Here is a 22,549-nt window from a genome sequence, read left to right on the forward strand (position 1 = left end):
AAGGACGTGGTTCAGGAGGCTGCGTGGCTGCAGGTGTGAGCCAGGATTCCAGCCCTGGTCTGCAGGGCTCCAGGGCCATGTGCCTGAGTGGCCCCTCCTGCCTCCCGGCTCAGGAACATGTCCTCAGCGCATCCCGCCCGTCAGTGTGGCCTCCCAGCCTCCCAGGTCCAGCCTCTCCCCACAGGCTGCGCCCACCTGGTCCCTCAGAGCTTTGAGAACCAGCGCCTGTCCAATCCCATCCCATGCCCAGCCTGCAGCCTCAGACGTGGCTGGCTCCTGGCAGTGAGGGCCGGCCGTGCTGCTGACCCGCTCTGTTCCTGGCTGTGCCTCTGTCCTTGCACAGTTGTCCTGGGAGCTGTCCAGGGGCCCCGGCCAGGTGTCTGCCAAGGAGCAGGGGGGTGGACACCCAAGGGGACTGCGGAGAGCAGCCTCATGAGACCCTCACTTCTGCCCATCCACCAGGTCCTGGCAGCTGCCCAGCATGTCCCAGTGGCACTCAGACAGCTCCTTGGAGGAGAAGCTCCTGGAATACCGCTTCCACTCGGAGCTCCGGCTCGATGCCAGTGGGAACCCAGCCTCTGGGCTCCCGATGGTCCGTGGCTCCCTGCGCGTCAGGGACAATGCCGCCTTCCAGCCCGAGGCCCCGGCACCCCCAGAGTCTCAGCTCCCAGGGCACAAGGAGCCACGGCCCATTGTCCTGAGCACAGAGAGTCCAGTGGCCCTGAAGCTGGGCACCCAGCAGCTGATCCCCAAGGGCCTGGCCGTGGCCAGCAAGTCGAAGACCCCAGCCCGCCACCAGAGCTTCGGGGCAGCTGTGCTCAGCGGGGAGGCTGCTCGGCGGAACCCCCCGCTCCTCCCAGCTGCCAGCTTCTCCTTGGATGACATGGATGTGGACACGGACCCCGGGGGCATGCTGAGGCGGAACCTACGGAACCAATCCTACCGGGCGGCCATGAAGGGCCTGGGGCAGCCAGGTGGCCAGGGGGACGCCATCCAGCTAAGCCCGAAGCTGCAGGCTCTGGCTGAGGAGCCCGGCCAGCCTGCCACTCGGAGCACGGCCAGACACAAGGTAAGGGCCTGCCCTCATGGACCAGGGGAAGGGCTGCTAGGCAGAGCGGTGGCCTGACCGGTACACCACTGTCGTCTGCATCATGGCGGCTGCCGTTAGTAAGCACCTGCTGCATGAGGGCTCTCGACTGGTTTATTCCAGTTTAGCCCAGTCTGTGAGTGTGAAGATCCCACCTCGCAGAGGAGGCAGCAGAGGCTCAGAAAGGTCGAGGCTTCTACCCAGGCCCCTGGACTCTGGTGTCCCTGCTCCCAGCCTTGGTGGACGGCAGGTCCCTGGAAGGGCCCAGCCCCTGCTTCCGAGCCCTGCCTGGGAGCTGGCCTGCCTGGATGGCGGGGTCCAGGGTGGCCTTGCTGCAGTAACTGGCCTGGCTCCATCTGCTCTGGCAGCTCCAGGCAGTGACTCAGTGGGGCAGCCACTCAGTGGCGGCCGGGGGTTCAGGAGAAGTCTGCATGTTGCCTCTGTACACGGAGCCCTGCTTCCCTGCCTGCTGGCGGTGGCTCTAGGTCTGGGTCATGGTGGCGGCAGACCCTTCTCTGGGCAGGGTGTAGCCTGCTGCATGTGCCACTAGAGCCCAGGGGACAGAACAGCCACCTGGGGCTCCTGAGCCCAGCATCCCTCATCCTCCGAGTCACCATTCCCTATGGCTGGGGGCCAGACCTTGCTTTCAGGCAGCCTTGGAGCTGGAAGCCGTGTTCAGGGAGAGCTGAGTGGCACCTGGACACCCACATGGCCAGGACTGGGACTCTGGCCACCCTGCTTGGTCTCGTTAACTGGTGGGCCTGGGTGCAGGCAGGGCTGGGATGCAAGGAGAGTTAGGGCAGAGGCAGAAAGGAGAGAACGGGGTGGGGGTGGGGGAGACGGAAGGGGGCCGGGGGAGCACTTGAGGCGGGGTGCGGGGCACAGGGCTGAGGGTGCCAGGCCAGGTGCATTTGGGAGCGCCGCATGTTCCCAACCAGAAAGTGGAGTTTTCACGCCCCAACTCGTTCCAACAAATCAGCCCCTCTCCTGGGAACCAGGGCACCTGGACAGCGGGCAAGTGTGGTGTCCCAGCCAAGGAGGGTGGGCTCTGAGCCAGGCACCTGAGCACGGGGGCTTCCCAGAAACCCAGCCCCTCTCATCACTTCTGCCATCCCGGCCTTCTGCTGCGGCCCCCAGGCCCTTGCTTGGGGCTGGACACTGACCCACCAGTCCCTGCTCACCTGCCCCACCTGGTCCTGGTCCCCAGGGGCCTGTGTGCTGCCCCACTGTTCCTCCACCGCCCTCTCCCACCCACACCTGCCCTGCCACAGGTTCCCTCCAGGCCTGCTTGAAACTCCTGAGCATCCCCTCACGATGAGTTCAACTCTTCCTCCTCCTCCAAGCAGCCCTCCTGGACCTGACCGCCCTCAGCCATGTGTCCTGCCTGCTCTGAGCCTTCCATCTGTCCTGGCCTTTGCTTAGACAGGCGGCCCTGAGGCCCTGTGGAGTTGGCATTTATTGTGCACCTTTTGTGTGCCTGTCGGGGCCCCTCCCGTCAGGCACAGCTTCAAACATGGAGCCGTGAGGTCCCTGGGCTCTCTTTAGCTGGTAGGCCCGGGCTCAGGTGGGGCTGGGGTGCAGCGTCGCAGTGGGCCCGGGCTCAGGCGGGGCTGGGGTGCAGCGTCGCGGTGGGCCTGGGCTCAGGCGGGGCTGGGGTGCAGTGTTATGGTGAGCCACACCTGCCCTGGCTGACGGCTGCGGTTTCTGTGTCTCTTTTGTGCAGAAGACGCTAGGGCGGAAACGCGGACACAAGGGCTCCTTCAAGGACGGTGAGTGACTTTGGGAGGAACCGCGGACCGGGAGGGGCTCCAGTCGAAGCTGGTCTCGCTGGGACACCCGGGGGGTCAGGTGGGCCTCAGTTCTGTGTCTCGGGATGACCAAAGCAGCTTGATGGGGTCCTTCCAGAGGCTGAGGTCCTGAGGTCCCAGTGGCTGGTCTGACCATGCAGCCCTGATGAGTCTGGAAAGGTCTAGAAAGTTTCCCTGGACTCTGTGATCTGAAGGGCAGGGCACAGAGAGAGCCCCCACACTTGCCCTGAACACCCATATATGTGCTGGGCTCGGCCTGCAGTGGCAGTGTGGGGGACCAAGGCCACATCCGAGGGCGCCAGGCCCACACCACGGGCTCTGTTTGGAATCCGAGGCTGGAGGGGAGCCCTGTGTTGGGGCCTCCAGCTGGGGTGGGGTAGTGCCCACTCAGCCAGCTGGTGGGACATGAGAGCACCCCACGAGAGGCTGCCATAGGGAGGTGCCTGCTGCCGGGGTCAAAGTGCCCAGGGTGTGAAGAGGTCAGAGGCCTGGGGGACTAGGGCCTCAAGTGCCCAGCTCCAGGCCTGGCCTTTGTCCAGAGGCCCCAAGGCACAGTGGCCCTCTCCAGCCTCCAGGAGCTTTGTGGACGGGCATGGGCCCAGGAGGGGACACTGAGGCCTCCTCTACAGAAATCTCAGGGAAAACCGTGCCCAGGAGAGCAGCAGTGATACCCTGAGTCTCGGGGTAAGGCTGGTGTGGAGGCACCTGAGCCGGGTCCGGCCCATTTCAGGAGGGGCTTGTGGCGTGGGAGAGGTCTCAGGACTGGTGCCCAGCACCTTCCCGCCCAGCACCTTAGGTGGCCCCCACCCAGAGCCTCCCTCTCCCTCATAGCTGTGGAGCCTGTGGGCCTTAGAGGACCCGAGCGGGAGGTCCTGTCCTGCCCGATCCCATCACGGGCTCCGAGGAGGCCTTGGGGCGGGCTCAGCCTGCGGGTTCCAGGGAGGCCCAGCCTTTTCCAATCCCCGCTTCTCTCTCCAGACCCCCAGTTCTACCAGGAGGTCCAGGAGCGGGGCCTGAACACCAGCCAGGAGTCTGATGACGACATCCTCGATGAGCCCTCCAGCCCCGAGGGAGGCCGGAAGGCGGACGCCACCATTGTGGTCAAGAGCTACCGGCCCGCCCAGGTCACCTGGAGCCAGCTCCCGGAGGTAGCGCTGGAGGGTGGTGAGGCCGCCCCATGGAGGCAGGCAGAAGCCACAGCCCCTCCCCCATGCCGCTGTTCCTTCCCCGAGCCCAGGTGGCTGGTCCCCAGCAGCAGCCCAGTTCTCCGAGGGACGGTGGGCAGCCCTCGCAGGAGCCCCTCGGCTGTGGGCAGCGGACCTATGGGTCTCCCTTCTCCCTCCTGTGCCCTGCGTTGCCCTACCCATGTGGGGCTGGCTCAGCACCTGGAGCGGTCACAGGAGGGTGTGCCACCGGGCATTCGAGTTTGCCCTCTGCCATCGTGCGTGTGAGGGGCGGCCCTGCTCAGACTCCCCTGCAGGGAGCTGCAGGCACCAGGAGTTCCTTCCCAGGAGAGGGTGGAGGATCCGCACGAAGAGACGGCTGGGATGGGAGTAGCCGGGGCTTGGAGCTAGGGCCAGGGCCAAGCCACCCCTTAACTTTTCACATCTGAAAATGGGGGCTCGTCCCCACCCTGCAGGGTCTCAGTGGAGAGCATGGCCCAGAGCAGTCCCCGTGCTTGTGGGAGTGGCTGCTCCTGCCCAGGTGGACTGCACATGACCCCCGCCTTGAGGGCCTAGGGAGGGGACCATGTGGCCGTGGGCACGGCGGGCATCAGGGAGGGCAGGCCCCCACCTGCAGTACAATGGGGCCCTTTGTTCGCCATCTGGAGGGGCTGGCACTGCAACCGCCCACCACACTCCAAGGCGCTGCGTGCCCCAGGACCCCGGCCAGGGCAGACCCAGCGTGGGGTGAGGGCAGGCCAGGAGCAGCCTCCCCACAGACATAAAGGTCTGGAAGTACAGGCTTACTCCCCTTTGGAGCTGGGCATGTGTGGTCTCCCTCTGTCTGGGGTGGGGTCCAGCACTGCACCCTGGTAACTGCAGAGATTCCGGCCCCTCATGGGAAGGAGGAACGGGCTTGGGGGACGAGGACTCACCCTTGGACAAGGTGCTGTTGGCGGCCTTTCTGCCCAGCCCAGTGAGGAGCAGAGCACGAAGCAGGGTGACCCAGGTCCTGCAGAGGGGATCCCTGGGCAGTGTGGCAGCCCGCTGTGCCTGACGCACTCTGCCAAGGGAACCACGCTCCTGCCAAGGTGACCCGCCAGCTGTGGCCCCTGAGGAGGAGGGAGCCGGGTGGGCACAGCGTCACCCATACCTTCACTGGCACCTCGCCCAGGTGGGGTCTGGGCCACAGTCCTGCCCTCCACACTCCCTTGCTGGGCGGGCTCTGCATCTCCATCTGCTGGGAAGGTCTTTGGGATGAGACCCTCTGGCCTTTCCCTCTGGATGACCCGTGTTCTTTTCTGGGCTGCTCTGGGGCTCTTTGTAGGGGTTGGGCCTGCTCATCGGCATCCCCTCGGCTCCACAGAGAGGAAGGCGGCAGGGACAGGTCGGCTCCAGGGCGGACTTTACCGAGCCCAGCGGGGTGGCTGTGGGTGTCTGCCCACAAGCTGTCTATCAGGAGGTCCATCAGGAGGAGGACAGAAGGGAGATTTTGGCACGGGCTTCCAGGACATGTGACCTGGAGCTCCTGGGCCTGTGTCCCCCCAGGTGATAGAGTTGGGCATCCTGGAGCAGCTCTCCACCGAGGAGCGCAAGAGGCAGGAGGTGAGGGCCCCGGGCGGGAGGGCTGCCCCACCACGGCCTGGGCCACACCACACCCGGGAAGGGGTAGCAGCCAGGTGTCGCCACCAGCCATCCCTCTGTGGCCACCTCCAGCTCCAGGCCCTGTCATGATGACCAATGCCTCACACAGGCCTGGCTGTGCCTCCACTCATGCTATGCCCTGATGGAGCCTCTTCATGTCACTGGGTGAATCCTCAGAGTCCAGCGGCTGCCATCACCCTCTTTTCCAATGAGGACGGGGTTCATTGCCCAGCTTCATGCAGCTCATAAGGCACCCAGCCAGGGGCACGCAGGGAGGTCAGCCTGGCATCCCCAGGCTGGCTGTCCTGACAGGCCCATCCAGGGGTCTGTCTGAAGCTCCTGTCCCCACCTGCCCCTGCCACCTGGGCCAAGTCCTGTTCTGAGCATCAGTCCCTGAGGCATGCCCGCATCCAGCGTCACTGTGGGGCTCACCCAGGCCCCTCTCCGCAGGCCATGTTTGAGATCCTCACGTCCGAGTTCTCCTACCAACACAGCCTGAGCATCCTAGTGACAGAGTTCCTGCAGTCCCAGGAGCTGCGGGCGACCATGACCCCGATGGAGCATCACCACCTCTTCTCCAACATCCTGGATGTGTTGAGTGCCAGTCAGAGGTAAGGCCTCGCCACAGCCTTCACAGGGGCCTCTGCCAGGAAGGTGCCCCCCACCATGGGCACCACAGCAGCGTCAGCAGGACCTGGGGAGCCTGGGCTGCACCTTGATGGGGACGGTTTGGGGCAGCTCCTGGCTCCCATGGAGCGTGATGACCTCTGAGGTCCTCGAGGCCACAGAGACCTGGACCCAGGGCCGGGCCGAGTGCTAGGCTGTGGCATCCTGGTTGCTCATAAGACGTGGAGCACTTCTCAGGGCTGCAGCCCTGCCACACTGCCAAGCGCCATTCACCAGGACACCCAGGCACAGAGGGCCACGTGACCCAGGCAGTGGTGCCCACAGCTGCTCACCCGTAGTCAGGAAGCCTCGAGTTGCAGCCCTGGGTCATGTTCCGCCCAAAGGTGTCCGGTGGCTGGACCTGGGCTCTGGTTGCAGGGCCTGGAGCTGGAAGAGAGTCTGGAAATGCAGCTGATGCAGCTACAGCCCAGCACGGGTGTGTGTGCACAGGTGTGTGCACAGGTGTGCATGTGTGCACGGGTGTGTCCACAGGTGTGTGTGCCTAGAGAGTGGCTTGGGAGCATCTGGCACCCTGGTGTGTGTGCATGGGTGTGTATGTGTGGACAGCGATAACGTGTGCATGGTGTGTGCCTGGGCAGGGGTGTGTGCAAAGGTGTGTGTGCATAGTTGTGTGTGCATGAGTGTGTGTGCATGGGTATGCGTGGGCATGGGTGTGTGCATGAACAGGTGTGTGCACGGGTACATGGGCAGGGGTGTATGTTCATGGGTGTGTGTGTGCATGGGTGTGTGGGCAGGGGTGTATGGTGTAGGTTGTGGGGGCAGGGGTGTATGTGCATGGGTGTGTGTGCCTGGGCAGGGCTGTGTCCACAGGTGTGTGTGCACGGGTGTGTGTGCCTGGGCAGGGCTGTGTGTGGCCTACACAGTGTGCTGCCCCTAAATGCAGGAGGACCCTGGGGCATCATCCAGTCCTCTGAGCCTCGGCCTCAGTATTAACCTGAGGGGCGGTGCCTCTGGCCACCTCATGGGCTTGGGCGATGCCGGAAGATGATTAGGGGCCTGTAGTGCCTGGTACGTGGTGGCCCAGACAGCGGTGGCTGCTGGCTCATTCTTATATCAGCCCCGCCCCTGGCAAGTCCCACCCATCTGCTCCCTGTGGGGTGCCCTTGCAGAATTTGGGGACCCTGAGGGTGGGCAGGAAGCCACCTTATTCATGGAGGCAGGGGCTTCCTGTAGAGCTCCAGGGACCAGCTGTGGGAAATGCCCAATCTCTGACTCAGCGTGGGACGGGGTTGGAGAGGGGGAGGGGTCTGGGACAGTAGCTGCCCATCCCCCAGCTCTGTCCCCAGCCATGCAGGCTGTGTGTCTTCGGAGCAGGGTCCCCTCTGTGTCAGGCGGCTGTGTGTTTGCCTCTGACCTCCCTGGGGCTTTAGATTGCTGCCCCAGGGCGGGAAGCTCCGGCCTCCTCCCAGATCTGGGCTCCAGGACCTCCTGGCGTTCACAGTGAACTCTCTGGGGAATCATCGCTATTTGGGGTCAGCGGCAGGTGGCCGGCTCTCCCAGCCCCTTCTCAGAACCTGCAGTTGCCATGTGAGCTGCTAGCTGGCCTGGCCAGCCTTGGCACACACGCGTGTCTCGACCCTGCTCATCCAGTGGCCGGGACCTCCCATGCCCTCCTGGGTCCTCGTCCACGGGGCCGCTGCTCCATCTGCTGGGGCTTCCCAAGGGCAAGTGGCTCCCCAGATGCTCTCCCTACAGGAATCATGGCTCCTGCGTGGGTGGAAGGCCCAGTCGAGCCCAGTGAGCAGTGGGAGGAGGGACCCTGCCCACCTCCAAGCTGGGCAAGGGAGTCCTCAGAAGGACAGAGCTCTTGGGGTGGGAGGACCTCCCATGCCCGCGGCCTGGAGACATGGATATGATCTCAGGTTGGGTGCTCTGAGGGTCTGCAGGAAGGATGAGGCTCCGGCCACCACCTTGCACACTGGGTAGCCATTGTGGGTCCAGCTAAGTCCAGCCTTGGTGGCTCTGGCTGCCCATAGGAGCAGAACCTGGCAGCCCTGGCCCAGCTCTGACCAAGTGTTAACTCCCTTCGTCCCGGTCACCCTAAGCCAAGGCCTGGGTCATGGAGGAGGTGAGGGGCTCGTAGTCACCTCCAGGGAGTCCGCCAAGAGCCCACATCTGCCCCCGCTCAGAACAGATGGGGGACCTGGTAAAAGCAAACAGGCAGTTCATGAGCCCAGCTGGGAGCCTGGCTGGCAGAGCTGCTGGGATTTGGGACTCATCCTTGGAGGTATTGCCCCTCTGTGTGACCCGGAGGCTGGGCTCTTGCGCCTGTCCCTGAGCTTCCACTCCTGAGTTTCTTCCCAGGGGCCGGCTGGTGCCATAGCGGGGGCCCAGTCGTTTTAGCTGGAAGGAGCTTGAAAGGGCAAAGGGCACCACCTGGACAGAGCACCAGGACAGGAGGTCCAAACGGGCCCACCTCTGGGGACAGTCGCTGGGGCTGCCGCTAGACAACAGAGGGATGACACCGGTGCGTGGGATCGTGGCGGGGGCTCTCTGGCCGCTTCCCACCTGCCCTCCCTGCTGTCCTGCTTCCCACCCTGAGTGCCTGCCACGTGCTGCCTCTGGGACCTGAGCTCAGCTCCTGCCGTGTACATGTGTGTGTCTTGAGTGTGCGTGCATATGCACGTCTGTATGTGTGCGCACATGGGGCCCGACTGCCAGCCCTGTGGCGCCCTCCTCACCCCTCCCGCCCCTCCTCATCTTCAGGTTCTTCGAGGACCTGGAGCAGCGGCACAAGGCCCAGGTGCTGGTGGAGGACATCAGCGACATCCTGGAGGAGCACGCCGAGAGGCACTTCCACCCCTACGTTGCCTACTGCTCCAACGAGGTCTACCAGCAGCGCACGCTGCAGAAGCTGACGTGAGTGGGGCGCCCCAGGTCTCAAGCCCCCTCCTGCTCCCAGCCCGCCTTCTGCAGGCCCCGCCTGATTTTGGTATGGGCCGGCCGTGCAGAGCCTGGAAGAACGACCTTGCCCTCTTGCAGAAGCAGCAACGCCACCTTCCGAGAGGTCCTGAGAGAGATTGAGAGGCGGCCGGCGTGCGGGGGCCTGCCCATGCTCTCCTTCCTGATCCTGCCCATGCAGCGGGTAACCCGGCTGCCCCTCCTGACGGATGTGAGTTCACGGCCTGGGGCTGGGGCTGGGCACACCTTCCGGGTCCTACTGCCAGAGCCTCCCTCCGACGGAGCATGACCTTCTTGTGACCTTCTCTTCCCTGCCTGGCCTATGATATTTGAAGAGTTGTCACCATACAACAGCATTAACAACCACGACAACTCTGTGGTCACCGCCAACAGCGCTCAGTGCCGGGAGCTGTTCCAGCGCCTGGAAGATTTTTGTTCACTTACTCAGTGGTTCATGAGCTTCAGGCACACTGACAAGCTGGAACTGGCATCACCCAGACCCCACCCCACCAGTCCGAGACGTGGTAGCTCTGTGGGTGTCCCAGTCACCTACTCTCCTCATTCTGTGGATGCAGAGAGGGGCTCACCAGCATGGGCTGCATGTGTGGGATGCCAGCCTGCAGGGCAGAGGGTACACAAGGGTGAAACGTGGACACATGCACACGTGTGTATACAATGCACATGCATTCATATACATATATGCACATGTACACGTGCATCGCACGTATGCGTGCATGCCCCTGTGCACACAGTGCACACACATTTGCATACATGCATACACTGGCAGTGCACACACGCACCCAGTGCACGCACATACACAAATGTGCACACTTACAGGTACACATGTGCAAACAGTACACACGCATATTCACACGCATGCAGGTACACATGCACACAGTACACACACATTCACAGGCATGCAGGTACACATGCACACAGTTCACACACATGAATGCTGCCTGCACGCACAGTGCACACCTGTATTCACACACATGCAGGTACATGTGCACACAGTACACACCCATATTCACACACATGGATGCTGCCTCCACACACAGTACACACCCATATTGACACACATGCAGATACACATGCGCACACAGTAGACACCCATGTTCACATGCAGGTACACATGTGCACATACAGTACACACCCATATTCACAGCATGCAGATACACATGTGCACACTGCACACCCATATTCACACACATGCATACTGCCTGCATGCACACAGTACACACCCATATTCACACACATGTACGTACACATGTGCACACACAGTACACACCCATATTCGCAGCATGCAGATACACATGTGCACACACAGTACACACCCCTATTCACACACATGCATGCTGCCGGCACGCACACAGCTCCTCATACGGCAGGGCTGCCCAAGCCAGACAGAATCCCAAACTCCCGGGGGCCCCGGGGATGTGCAGAAATGGGGCTGCCGGGGGCCTCCACTGCCGATTCCCCACGTTGAATGTAGATGGCCAAGGATGGGAAGGGGTGGGTTCCGGGTGGGGATGCTAGCTCCTGTTCCCACTCAATCTGGCCTGACCTGGCAGAGCTCCAGGTAGCACTGAGGCCGTCGGGGACTGTATGTGCAGTGGGACCCTGCGGGAGCCCTTGGGAGGCCAGCTCTTGACCGCCCCACCCAGGGTCTGGTGTTGATGGGAGCTCCACAGCTGGGATGCCAGGGGGGACTCTCTGCCCCATGTCTGCTGTCCTGTACAGACGCTCTGCCTCAAGACCCAGGGCCACTCCGAGAGGTACAAGGCCGCCAGCCGCGCACTGAAGGCCATCAGCAAGGTGAGATGGGGCCTGGCCCCAGCCCCACCAGAGTCCCGTACCCCAACCCTGCCCTCACCCCACCCCACCCTACCTCACCCAGTGTCATAGAGCTGGCTCCCCGCACCGTCCAGGGCAGGGAGAGTCCTCCGTGTATCCATCCCAAGCCTTTCACAGTGCTGGCAGGAAAACCGAGGCCCAGAGTTGGGGACGGGGGGGTGTCACACAGTTGATGTGCCCATGGCATGGCTGGTCCAGTGCAGCCACTGTGGGCAGCCAGGTGCTGCTGGGCAGGGGTCCAGGGCCCAGCAGCACCAGCCTCTCACACGGGCCCTGCCCTGCAGCTGGTGAGGCAGTGCAATGAGGGGGCTCACAGGATGGAGCGCATGGAGCAGATGTACACGCTGCACACACAGCTGGACTTCAGCAAGGTCAAGGTAGGTGGCCCCGGACCTCAGGCCACTCAGACCATCTCCCGCTCAGCCCTCCCTGCTGGCCTGCATGTGAGGTCGGGTCACACCCCTGAGCCTGAGGGCTGGAGAGTAGGTGCCTATGCTCGTGAGGCCTGGGGGCTGGGCCTCCTAGGACTGGTGCCTTTGGCCTCTCCCAGCCTCAGTTTCCCCGTCTGGGAATATCCTTGGTGTACCCCTCCCCAACTCCACTGGGTGGGCCTCTGTGGCCCTTGCCCCATCCCCAGGACTGCATGGGCAAAGGGCAGACCCCAGTCTGTCAGTGACAAAGCTGAGGGGCCGACAGGAGTGGCACAGTCCGCGCGCTTACCTGGGGACAGGGCTCTTTGCTGTCCCCCCGGGGGCTGGGCAGGGCCTGAGGATGCAGGGGAGGGGACAAGGTGATTCCAGGGCTGGCCCAGATCTCACGTTTCCCAGTGAGCCTTGGATTCTGGGTAGGGTGAAATGTTTCCATCCCAGGCCCAGGCAGCCCTAATCCCTGCCACAAACAGGCAGGGCTCGGACCTCTGCCTCCAGAGCCCCCCCACCATCCCACACACTGGCCCTGTGGTCTGTTGCCGGGAGACAGCCCAGGGACCGTCCGGCAAGGTGGGCCCACATGGGCCTCCTGTCCTGGTGCCCCACCTAGTGGGTGCCCTTCAGAGGTGGAGCATGGAGTGGGTGACATGCTATGGGCCACCCTCGCTCAGAGCTGTGGACAACTGAGTAAGGGCGCAGGGGGTCCCAGCTGGGGGAGGGGGCTCCCGGGGTGGATCAGGAGCAGACGTCAGGGCAGTGACTTCCCACCCGTTACCCAGCCCACAGCCGTGCGGGCCTCACGCTTGTCTCCCTGATGCTCTTGAGTCTGGGGCACAACACCTGCCCCACCAGAGCAACGACCCCCTCCCAGACTTGGCCAACCCCTGACTGGGCCTCTTACCCCCACATGGTCTTAAAGCTGGTCTTTGAGACAGGGGTGGAAGCAGGGAGAGCAGGCCCGTCCAGGAGGGAGGGTGGTGGCAGAAGCCTGGAGCCGGGGGCGCTGGGGGCTCTGAGCCTATAGTGGGCACAGGCAGAGAAGACAGTGCCACTGGGAGCAGGTTAGGGGAGGTGTCAATAGTGGCTGAGGAGTCGGGCTGGTGGGCAGGTGGGCAGGCTCCTCCTTCCCTCACTGCACCCCCCACCACCCTGTGCTGCCACCACCCACCGCGATGCCCACCCATCACCCCCACACTCCCCATCACCCCCACACTCCCCATCACCCCCACATCCCCACCCCCATCACCCCCACGCTCCCTACCCCCAACACTGCCCACCTGTGTTGCCCCCACGCTGCCTACTCCCACACTGCCAATCCCCGCACTGCCCACCCCCACACTGCCCATCCCTGCACTGCCACCCCATTGCCCCCGGCTCAGGATCTGAGAAAGGCCCATACGTGGAGCGTGGCTGTTGCGGAGGGGAACCTGCCTCTGCCAGCCCTCCGTCAGGGCCCAAGAAGCCCAGCGTCTGTGTAATCGCCATGGAGGGGTGAGGTGCACGTGGAGATTCCCCAGCACTGGCCTTCGAGTCCTGGCTTGGGTGGAAGGTTCCATGGTCACGCAGCCCTGGGCTGTCGGGCAGGGTCAGGTCCGGGACCAGGCGCACCTTGATTTGAGGCCTGGACACATTGTGCCCCTTTCCTCTGTCCAGCCCCAACCCGGGGCAGCCAGCTGGTCACCCAGTCCAGAGGCAGGGGTCAGTCCCACTGGGTGCTGTGCGTCCTTTACTCCCTGGGGACCTGCTTGTCCTGGCTGTGCCCTCCCAGTCCCTCCCCCTGATCTCCGCCTCGCGGTGGCTGCTGAAGCGAGGGGAGCTGTCCTTGATGGAAGAAACCGGACTTTTCCGAAAACTCGCCAGCCGGCCCACATGCTACCTGTTCCTGTTCAACGATGTCCTGGTTGTGACCAAGAAGAAGAGGTGGGCGTGGGGCAGGAGGGTGGGAAGCCCTGCTCTGCGGACACTGGGCCGCTGGCCCTGGGAAAGGAACATGGGGGAGCCAGCCCTGAGCCCCTCCGACCTCAGAGCCGGGGCGTGGCTTCCACTCGGCACATACTAGACGTAAGGGTCAGGTGACGCTCACTGTGCAGCCCCTGGCCTTCTCTGCAGACCTAGGTCTGCCTGTCCGAGCCACGAGGAGGACTCAAAAGCTGTGGCCTCTGTTCCGTGGTTTGGGGGAACTCCTGGAGGCCGGCCGTGGCTGCCTCCCCACTGCAGGGGAACTGGGTGGGACCTGGATGGGAGCCAGGCAGGCACCGGGCAGGAGCCAGGTGGGACCGTCCCACTGACCGACTGCCCATGTCCCCACAGCGAAGAGAGCTATGTGGTCCAGGACTACGCCCAGATAGACCACGTCCAGGTGGAGAAGATAGAGCCATCGGAGCTCCCCCTGCCCGGGGGTGGCAACCGCAGCTCCTCCGTGCCCCACCCCTTCCGGGTGACACTGCTTCGCAACAGCGAGGGCCGTCAGGAGCAGCTCCTGCTCTCCTCCGACTCCGCGTAAGGGGCTCCCGGGAGGGCAGCTCCCAGGCCACGGGCACCCAGCTCCACGGGGACTGGCTCATCCTCCCCACCTTGCTTTTCCAAGGCTGGCTCCGAGCGCCCACCATGCACCCAGCCCTGCTGTCGGTGCCAGTGTAGAGCCATAGAACAGAAACAGCTCTGTGGTCTTGGAGTTTATGTTTCCAGGAGGGGATGGGGGCCACCAGGAGTGAGAACAAGGTGGGGGGTGGGGAGACCATGAGGAAGCTCAGCCCAACTGAGCGGGGAGTGGGGCAGGCAGGAGGTTGCTCAGCAGAGGCAGAGCCTTGCCAAGGCCCCGTGGCAGGAGAGCCCTGAGGACACAGCCGCAGGCGGACAGCAGTGGTGCTGGGTGCAGCGCGCCCAGTGGGGTCCAATGTGGATGGCAGAGTGGTCCCAGCGCTCAGGATGGGAGTGGGCATGGTTGGGGGCTCTGGGACCCCCTGTGGAAGGCAGGCATGCGGGTGTGTCAGGCCCCATATTCCCCCCAAGTTCCTCTTGGCTGAGGACAGCCCTGGGCCCTGTTTACTGATGAGGGTGCTTCGTCCGTCCCAGCAAATGGAGCGGGCAGGGAGCTGGGGCCCAGTGCCAGGACACGGAGTGACCTTGGGTCCAGCAGGCTGAGGTCTGGAGGTGTGGCTGCTGCCCAATTCTGCCACCTGGGGTGGGCTGGGGTGACTGGGGTTAGCCTGCCTGACAGTCTGCTCACCCCCGCCACACATCTTCTTGCCACCCCCTTGGGTGGCTGTCAGGAGTCAACATGAGAGGGCAGGATCGGCCTGAGGCCTGGCTCACGCTGTCTCTGGCCCCCAGGAGTGACCGGGCCCGGTGGATTGTGGCACTCATGCACAGTGAGAGACGGTGGCAAGGCCCCGCCAAGAAGGGAGGTGAGTGCAGGCTGGGCCCACAGGGCTGGTCTTCTGCCACGGCCCATGGGAGCCTGGCGCCTGGCCGTGTGCTGGGGTCCGCCAGTCAGGGGCACCCCGGCCCCAGGGCACGTGTCTGCCGGAGGCTGTCAGGGAGTGGAGCCTGGCCCGTGCCTGCTGACAGTCCTGTGACGGCCGCTGCCCTACCCAGACCTGCCCCAGGTGGAGATCACCAAGGCCTTCTTCGCGAAGCAGGCGGATGAGGTCACGCTGCAGCAGGCGGACGTGGTGCTGATTCTTCAGGAGGAAGACGGTGAGGGCGGGGCTTGGGCAGCGGGCACAGATGGGCGAGCGTCCAACCGGGTGAGGTCCAGAGCATGCTGGGCTGCAGGGTGGCCACGTACTCAGCCTGCCTCACCCTCCCTCGAGGCCCTTCTCAAAGGGAGCCCTTCCACATCCCTGAGGCCCAGAATCAAAAGCAGGTTCATGGTCAGTGTGTCCCATGTGGGGAGGAGGAGGTGTCTCTGCCCTCCTAGGGGATCCCCGCGCAGCCAGGCAGAGCTCACACGGGGCAGGGCTGTGTGGGGTGTGCTCAGCCCGCACCCTTCCCTGTGGCGAGCACCCGAGCAGGGGCCGGAGTCCCGGTGACCGAGAGCAAGGCCTCAGTGGCTGTGTGCTCCGAGGCAGGAGCGGGTGGTGAGTTCCAGGAGAAGCCTGACCCTCAGAGGGCGGGGGACCCGTGGCCCTCCTCTCACCTCCATCCCACCCCCATCCGGCTTCAGGGTGGCTCTATGGTGAGAGGCTCCGGGACGGAGAGACGGGCTGGTTCCCCCAGGACTTTGCCCGCTGCATCACCAGCCGTGTGGCCGTGGAGGGCAACGTCCGCAGGATGGAGCGTCTGCGGGTGGAGACGGACGTGTAGGCTGGGCGAGGCCAGCCGGCGGCAGCCCAGCCTGTCCCCAGATCAGCAAGTGGCCGCGCCTGGCTCCCGAGAGTGTGCAGGGCTTGTCCCAAGGACCCTGCATGGTTCCCTGGGGCTTCCCGAGACCCTGTGGCTGTGGTGCCCAGCTCTGGACACTTCACGGAAGGAAGATCACATGTGCCCCGAGGGACACCCCCAGGCAAGCTCAAGGGAGCTGTGCCGCGTCCCAGGGAGCCCAGCCTAGTCCCATGGGCTGGCCGAGCCCCTCTCAGCTGCTGGGTCCCACCACCTCCCTGCTGCACCCACGGGGCAACTCCACCCTGACTGACGGGCACCGGGGCATCTCAGGATTCTGCTCCCAGGTTCCCCCTCTTTGCCAGGACCTTGGCCATGCCCCACCCTGTGATTATTCGGAACAATGTGAGGTCTCCTCCCATGCCCTTCCTACCCCCACGTGGGACAGGAAGGACCCTGAGGGTCCAGGAGTGTCCCGATTTCTGAGAGGAGGCCCGCCGGAGGGAGGGGCCGGAGGGAGGGGCCTGCAGGGCCGGCGGCGAGAGCTCGGTGTTGAGGTTTTTAAACACATTAAAGTTATTTCCCTAGGACCTGGATTTTCACAGTGAATCTGAGCCCAGGGAAAGGACATGGTAGCCTCACGTTTTCCAGGGTCATACCCAGGGTGCTGGGGGCCGGGACCTGTAGGGCTGTTGGCCCCACAGGGTCGTGGGGTGTCCCTATGCTGTGCTGAGGTGCAGGATCTGAGAAGTAAGGAGACAGGACACTGAAGAACTGGTAAAGAGCATCTGGACTCAGGGCCATGCCACCTGGAGCGGAGATCAGCGAGAGCCCCAAATGCCCAGAAGCATCTGTATTTATTCGGTACAAGCAGGGGGCAGGGTCGTGAGTGAGGTCATCATCTGTAGGTTTAGTAATTGGGCACATGTAATCACATGAGTAGCAAGCGAGGGGGCCATTATGTCACCTGGGCAGAGAGGTGGGCCGTGCGCAGTAGGTGGCCGTGCCGTGCGCAGTAGTAGAGGGTCGTGTACAGAAAAGGGGTCCACCCCCGTTAGGTCACCGAGGCAGATGTGGGCTGTGTGCAGCAGGTGTCGTGGGCAGCACTTCTTACCTGGGGGCTGGAGGCTTCAAAGGGTTTCTAATAGAAGGATGCTGTAAGCCAGTGCAGTGGGAGCTGGCAGATGTGTGCTCTTCTCTAAGATATTTATGGGAGGATGATTTGAGCCAGCACAGAAGTGAGAAAAGACTGACAGGGTGCACAGCCGCCGTGACTGGTCACACCAGGGGGGTTCTTCTCCCTCGGTTACTTCCAGGGTCTCAGGCCTGAGGCCGACTTTCCACAGGAACTGGATGCAAGGTGCTACAACTCCTTTATCAGGAGGAGAGGCTCCTGCTCCAAGCCTGCCATACGGCGTTTGCCCTTTCAGGCAGGGACGCCACCGCCAGGGTCTTTGGTTCTCGTCCTGGTCTGGCTGTTCTCCCATGAACTGCTTCTGTTCTGTGACTGCTCCAGGCATTCCTCCTAGTACAAACTACTATACGGTTGTATGGAAGGAGTCTATAAATCAGCACTAAATGTGTCAGTACAGCTCCGACTACGATACCTGTATGATTATATAGGAAGATTATACAGAGCTAAGTAGATATAAGTATTAAGTTATGATTGTATAAGCTAGATATATGTAAGCAGTAAGTTACACTTCAGGCACTAATTCTATAAACTAATATGTGATTATCTATAAAGAATTATATAAAGGAAATAGCTGAGTAATAACACTGTAAACTAAGATATTCTTTAGACACTAATTGTGCCTGGGGTCTGGACAGTTCTCCTTCCTCGGTGTCCATGGGGGGTGTCACCCATAGGGCCAGGCATCCTGTGTGTGGCCACCCTATGTTGGGGCCACCCTGTGTTGAGTGCTGTGGTCTGGGGGACTAAGCCCCCGTGTGTGGTCCCCCCAAGCTTGCCTGGCTGTGGTCAGTCTGCCCACACACTGGAGCATTGGAACAGGGGCAGTGGCCCCTGATCGTGTGCTGAGAACCAGGGGGTGGCACAGCTGTGCCTTACAGGGCTCAGGCTGGCCAGTGGTTTAGAGGACTCAGGGATTCAGTAGGGCATTTGGGGATCCCTTTGCAGTGTCCCCAGGGCTGGAGTCAGGCTCCACATCTTCCCAGCCTTTCCTCCCAGCCGTCTCCTCCTGGGACCTGCAGGCAGAAGAGGCAGTCAGACCTGGGCTGGCATGGTGAGAGAAGGACTGGTCCCCTCTGTCCCAGGAAGCCCCTGTCAGCCTCCTGTGTCCCAGGAAGCCCCGCCAGCCCTCCTGTGTCCCAGGAAGCCCCTGTCAGCCCTCCTGTGTCCCAGGAAGCCCCGCCAGCCCTCCTGTGTCCCAGGAAGCCCCTGTCAGCCTCCTGTGTCCCATGCTAAAGCCCTTGTCAGCTTGGGGAATGCCATCCTTAGGCAGAGAGCACCCAGCATACACCTGAGAATCTGCCCTCATCCTCCTGGGTCTGGGGCCCTTGGCTTCTTGCAGGAAAGTTGGGGTACATCCACCCCAGGTGCCAACCAGAAATGGTGATGTGAGACCACCCTTCACCCCTCCCAGGCCTGGGGCAGCTGCAGGACCTGGTGCAGGAGAGGCAGGCTGGGCTGAGAGAACCAGCCACTCCCAGCCCCCCGCCTGCTGGACCAGGGCTCAGGGGAAGAGGCGGAGTCTGGAGGGCTGTGCAGTGGGAGGACGGCCAGCTCCTCTCCCAGTGACCTCCGTGGCCTTGGGCAGCAGCAGCGGCCCAGCCCAGGCTCAGAGCCCACACAGGACTTTCCTGGGCAGGGATTTGGTCAGCAGCTGCCTCGCAGGGTGAGGCACAACTAGGGCTCCGGGAAAGAGGAGGAACCTGGGAGCAGAATCCCCGGAGATGGGGCCAGCACCCCCACTCCCGGCACAGGGGCCTCTCCGGCCTCCGCTGTCCCCATGTGAACTGGCTGCCCCTACTCCCTGGGCTTTTCCTGCAGTTGCTGTGGGAGCCAAGGTGGGGCATGTGCACTGATGGATGTGTTGGCCTGTGTGTTGCATGGGTTGGCATGTGTGTTGGCATGTGCTGGGGTGTGTGTTGCATGTATGTTGGCATGTGCTAGTGTGTCCATATCCATGTATGTGTGGTGACCAGGGTAAACCCAGCTGCCCTGCCCCCTCCTGCGGGTTCTCACTGCCAAGTTCATGCTCAGCTCCTGGAGCAAGGCAGGTCCAGAAAGCCTGGCCTCGGACACTGTGACCTCACTCTTGCGTATGTGACCTGGGGCAGGTGACTCAGCCTCTGAGCTTCAGTTCTGTCTGCAGGTGCCTTTCAGCAGGCGGTGAGACTGCTTAGCCTTCAGGGAACGGGTCCAGGCCCAGGCTAGGGTAGCAGTCCTGCTGTGGTAGTGGCCAGGCTGTTGGGGGCATCTGGGGCAGCCTGGGGAGCTCCCAGTTCAGGCATTCTCAGGATGAGGCCCCTCCCGGTGGAGTCAGGAAGCGCAGACCTGGGCTGCCGGTGAGGTGTAGGGGCCCAGGCAGGGGGAGGCCTAGGGTCAGGAGGGGAGTCAGGAGAGGGGCCTTGGGCTTGTGTAGCCCCTTCCCCAGCACCCATGCCAGCCCATACTCCTCCGAGGGCCCCTGCTCAGCCTGGGGAGCCGCCCTCACTGGCCCAGGTGCCATGGCCCCCTCAGCAGGACAGAGCCACTCTGGACCCCCAGATCAGCCACCCCTCCCCTGGGTCATCTTGCTCACTCTCTCCTCATGGAACCTCGGCCTGTCCAGTCCTTTCAGTATTGGGCCCCGGGGACACTTCCCGCCACAACCCCCATATAACAGGGCTCCTGCCACAGCTCAGCTGAGAGGGGTCCCTGGAGGTAGGGCTTGCTCAGCCCCGCCCTCCTGTGAGGCCGCCTAGCCTGGGCTGTTCTCCGGCGGCACACACCCTCCTGTTGCATGGGTTGAAACTGGGGCCCAAAGACCCTCTTGCCACTTCTGGGGTCGGTGGGCTTGCAGGGAGCCATCAAGGCTCTAAAGACACCCATCTCGCCAACAAGACCTGTGCCCCAAGGAGGGTGCCCACCATGCTTGGTGTCCCAGCCCGTCCTGCAGGGCACTGTTGGCCTGGATATGGGGTGCTGAGGGGCTGTGTGGGTGCAGGGCAGTGGGAGGGCTGCTGCCGGGGCCTTGCACCTGAGCCCGGTCCCCAAGGCCACCCTGAGCACGAGGCTCGGGGCCGCCCAGGCTGAGGACTGGGGTTCATTTTGGCAAACTTCAGTGCCCAGCCCTGGGCAGGCACAAAGTGGACACTGCCAGGCCCAGACAGGCACCAACACCTTCCCTGGGGTGCTGGGAGCAAGGGGGGTGTGGTTCATGGGCACAGAAGCCAGGTGCCAGTGGCCGCACCAGCTAGGACTGTACAACCGCCGGAGACCAGACAGGCCACTGGCCCCTCTGTCCAGGCACGGAGTTGAGTCTGTCACCTGTCAGGTCGGGAGCTCCACAGTGAGTACATCCCTCCATCCCATCCCTGTGTCCCTGCCTCCCCCACGGCCACCCCCTCCCGTGTGCCGTGCACGTCCTCAGCCCATGGAGCCCCTGCTGGTGTCCTGTGACCGGGAGAGAATTTGCACACAGGTGCGCACTCACACGGCCTCATCGTAGTTCATGCTCTTGCCTAACCACGTTTTAGGATCCATCCGAGGGGCTCTCTGCACATCTGGCCCCTCCAGAACATTCTGGAACATGCCCTGCCCTGGCGGTGTCCTCTGCAGGGACTCCCCCTCCCTAGCTCTGAGCCGCACGCCTTCCTCTTGCACCACCTGGTGTGCAGCGGAGGCACTGCTGGCCGGGCCGCGGGGCCTCGGATGCCTGGGCTGCGGCCGGCTCCAGGACCGGCCCTGGGATCCCAAGGGTTCCTGGGGGGCTCCTCACCCCTGGATTCACTTAGAGCCATCTGCCCCCAATTTGTGCCTGTGGGCATGGGCGGAGGACCAGTGTGGTGACGTGCAGGTCTCCGGTGTTGGTGAGACTGGCCTTCCCCATACACCTGGCCTCGGCTGCTGGGTCTCCGTGAATTCCGCGCACGTCCCCCTCTCTCTGCCACGGCTCGTCCATTCTTGATCCCAGACCTTTGTCCGTTTCAGACACGGCAGGTTGCTTACCAGATGCCACCTTGGGCTCTGTCGCTGGGCCTTCCCAGCAGACTGGAATGCAGCCGCCATAGCTGGAAGTGGTATTTTTCACGTGCGTTTGCCCTCCAGCTGCCATTTGTTCAGGTCTTTATTAAAAGAACCAAAAGAATCCAGAAATTCTTTTGCCAGAACACTCCCTTAGATTGACAGGTTTTGTTGCCATGCGGAATGGTGTCTTATTTTGTAGTTTTCTTGTTGGTTACTGCTGGTGTTGAAGAACTACTGATGTTACAGGGTTCACACATGCTGTACGTTTTCCATGATTTATAGGCTGTCATTGCCAACGGCGCTGAACAGCCTGTCAGCCCCTTGGGGTTTTCTATGGAGGTAATCTTTTCCCCTGGAAACCACAGCGGGTTTGCCTGCCCCTGGGGTCCTTATACGTCGGCTGCTTTTCCTCATCTAAAGGTGCTGCCTGCAGCCGTCAGGGCCCTGCTAGGGTGGTGGGCGCCGTGAGGCAGAGGCAGGCGTCTTCTAACTCTTGACTTTATTCACTGTTCTATCGACACTCACCGAGCTCTGCCCAGGTCCGGCTCCGGGTGCTCCAGGTCTGCAGCAAAGCCCCTGCCTCCTAAGTTTGTATTCTGATGGGGAAGGCCTAACAAAGACCCGGGATGTCACGTCAGGGCTGTGAAGAGCAGAGGCTGGGAGGAGGTTCAGCAGGGCCAAGTGACTGCCACCGGCGTGCGTGGCAGGCCCCACTGGGCGGCAGCACTGGACACACCTGAATTCATCTGTTTCGGCCCTAAACATGACACTGGCACCTACCAGCATCCGAAAAGCTCCTTTCTCAGTTTTCCAGGAATTTCTGTCCTAAACAGGCGTTGCGCTCCGTCCTGCTTCTTTCTGCTTCTAGCAAGGCTGTCTCACCCAAATGCACCGACGTGTCTTCTGATGCGAAATTGCCCTTGCGATCCATCCAGGCTTTGGTCATGCCAATGTTCTTTGCACACTGCTCTGATGTGGATAGCTGATTTTATTTAGGATTTTTGCATACATGGAATGAGTTTGCAGTTACCTTTTCTTGTTACTGTCCTCACTCGGTTTTAGAAGCAAGTTTCCACGGCCTTTGTGGGATGAGCTGTTTTTCCTCCATTTAAAATTTCTGGAATGAGTCCTAGTTGACAGATGTATGGCGCACACCTGGTATATCCATGCACACAACAGCCGGGCCAGGACTCCTGGGGCTGAGCAGAGGGAAGGAGCGGCTATCCCAGGCTCTTTACCCTTCCTGAGGCCACCGCTTTTTTGCATTTTTAAACTACTTACACCAGTCTTGGCATTTTCTGTTTTCCCCAGTTTATTATTTTTCCAAGTGTTTTCCAAGTTATTGGTACATAGTTGCTCATAATTTTTTATGCCTTCTCTATTGTGTCTGTAGTTAATTCTTATTCTGTATTTTTTTCTCCTTTTGTGTTTAAAAAAATGAGTCTTGCAAGGTGTTTTCT

At 62.2% G+C, this 22,549-nt stretch overlaps 1 protein-coding gene across 2 annotated transcripts; it reads left to right on the forward strand.

Annotated features, from left to right (window-relative positions):
- The first annotated feature begins 300 nt into the window (after nucleotides 1-300).
- ARHGEF16 (Rho guanine nucleotide exchange factor 16) lies at nucleotides 301-16,491 on the forward strand. 2 transcript variants are annotated; one of them, XM_017542679.2, is made up of 14 exons: nucleotides 305-1,069; nucleotides 2,811-2,856; nucleotides 3,874-4,043; nucleotides 5,607-5,663; nucleotides 6,153-6,313; nucleotides 9,096-9,248; nucleotides 9,372-9,501; nucleotides 11,031-11,105; nucleotides 11,429-11,521; nucleotides 13,341-13,492; nucleotides 13,883-14,071; nucleotides 14,906-14,979; nucleotides 15,170-15,271; nucleotides 15,741-16,491. In XM_017542679.2, exons 1-14 carry the CDS (start codon nucleotides 482-484, stop codon nucleotides 15,878-15,880), a joined length of 2,130 nt encoding a protein of 709 aa, XP_017398168.1. In that variant the 5' UTR covers nucleotides 305-481; the 3' UTR covers nucleotides 15,881-16,491. The 2 variants fall into 2 exon arrangements, with proteins under 2 accessions (XP_037599464.1, XP_017398168.1); XM_037743536.1 differs by lacking the exons at nucleotides 15,170-15,271; nucleotides 15,741-16,491 and having other exon boundaries at nucleotides 301-1,069; nucleotides 13,883-14,009.
- The last annotated feature ends 6,058 nt before the right edge of the window (nucleotides 16,492-22,549 follow it).

This window comes from Cebus imitator, unplaced genomic scaffold, assembly GCF_001604975.1.
Source record: "Cebus imitator isolate Cc_AM_T3 unplaced genomic scaffold, Cebus_imitator-1.0 Scaffold145, whole genome shotgun sequence".
Classification (NCBI taxonomy): domain Eukaryota; kingdom Metazoa; phylum Chordata; class Mammalia; order Primates; family Cebidae; genus Cebus; species Cebus imitator.

What these genes read in the sequence shown, in the direction of transcription:
- ARHGEF16 (XM_017542679.2), top strand. Translation starts at nt 482, where the DNA reads ATGTCCCAGTGGCACTCAGACAGCTCCTTGGAGGAGAAGCTCCTGGAA. An exon ending in CAAGGGCTCCTTCAAGGACG is followed by an intron (nt 2,857 to 3,873) that starts GTGAGTGACTTT and finishes TTCTCTCTCCAG; the next exon opens with ACCCCCAGTTCTACCAGGAG. An exon ending in CGCACGCTGCAGAAGCTGAC is followed by an intron (nt 9,249 to 9,371) that starts GTGAGTGGGGCG and finishes GCCCTCTTGCAG; the next exon opens with AAGCAGCAACGCCACCTTCC.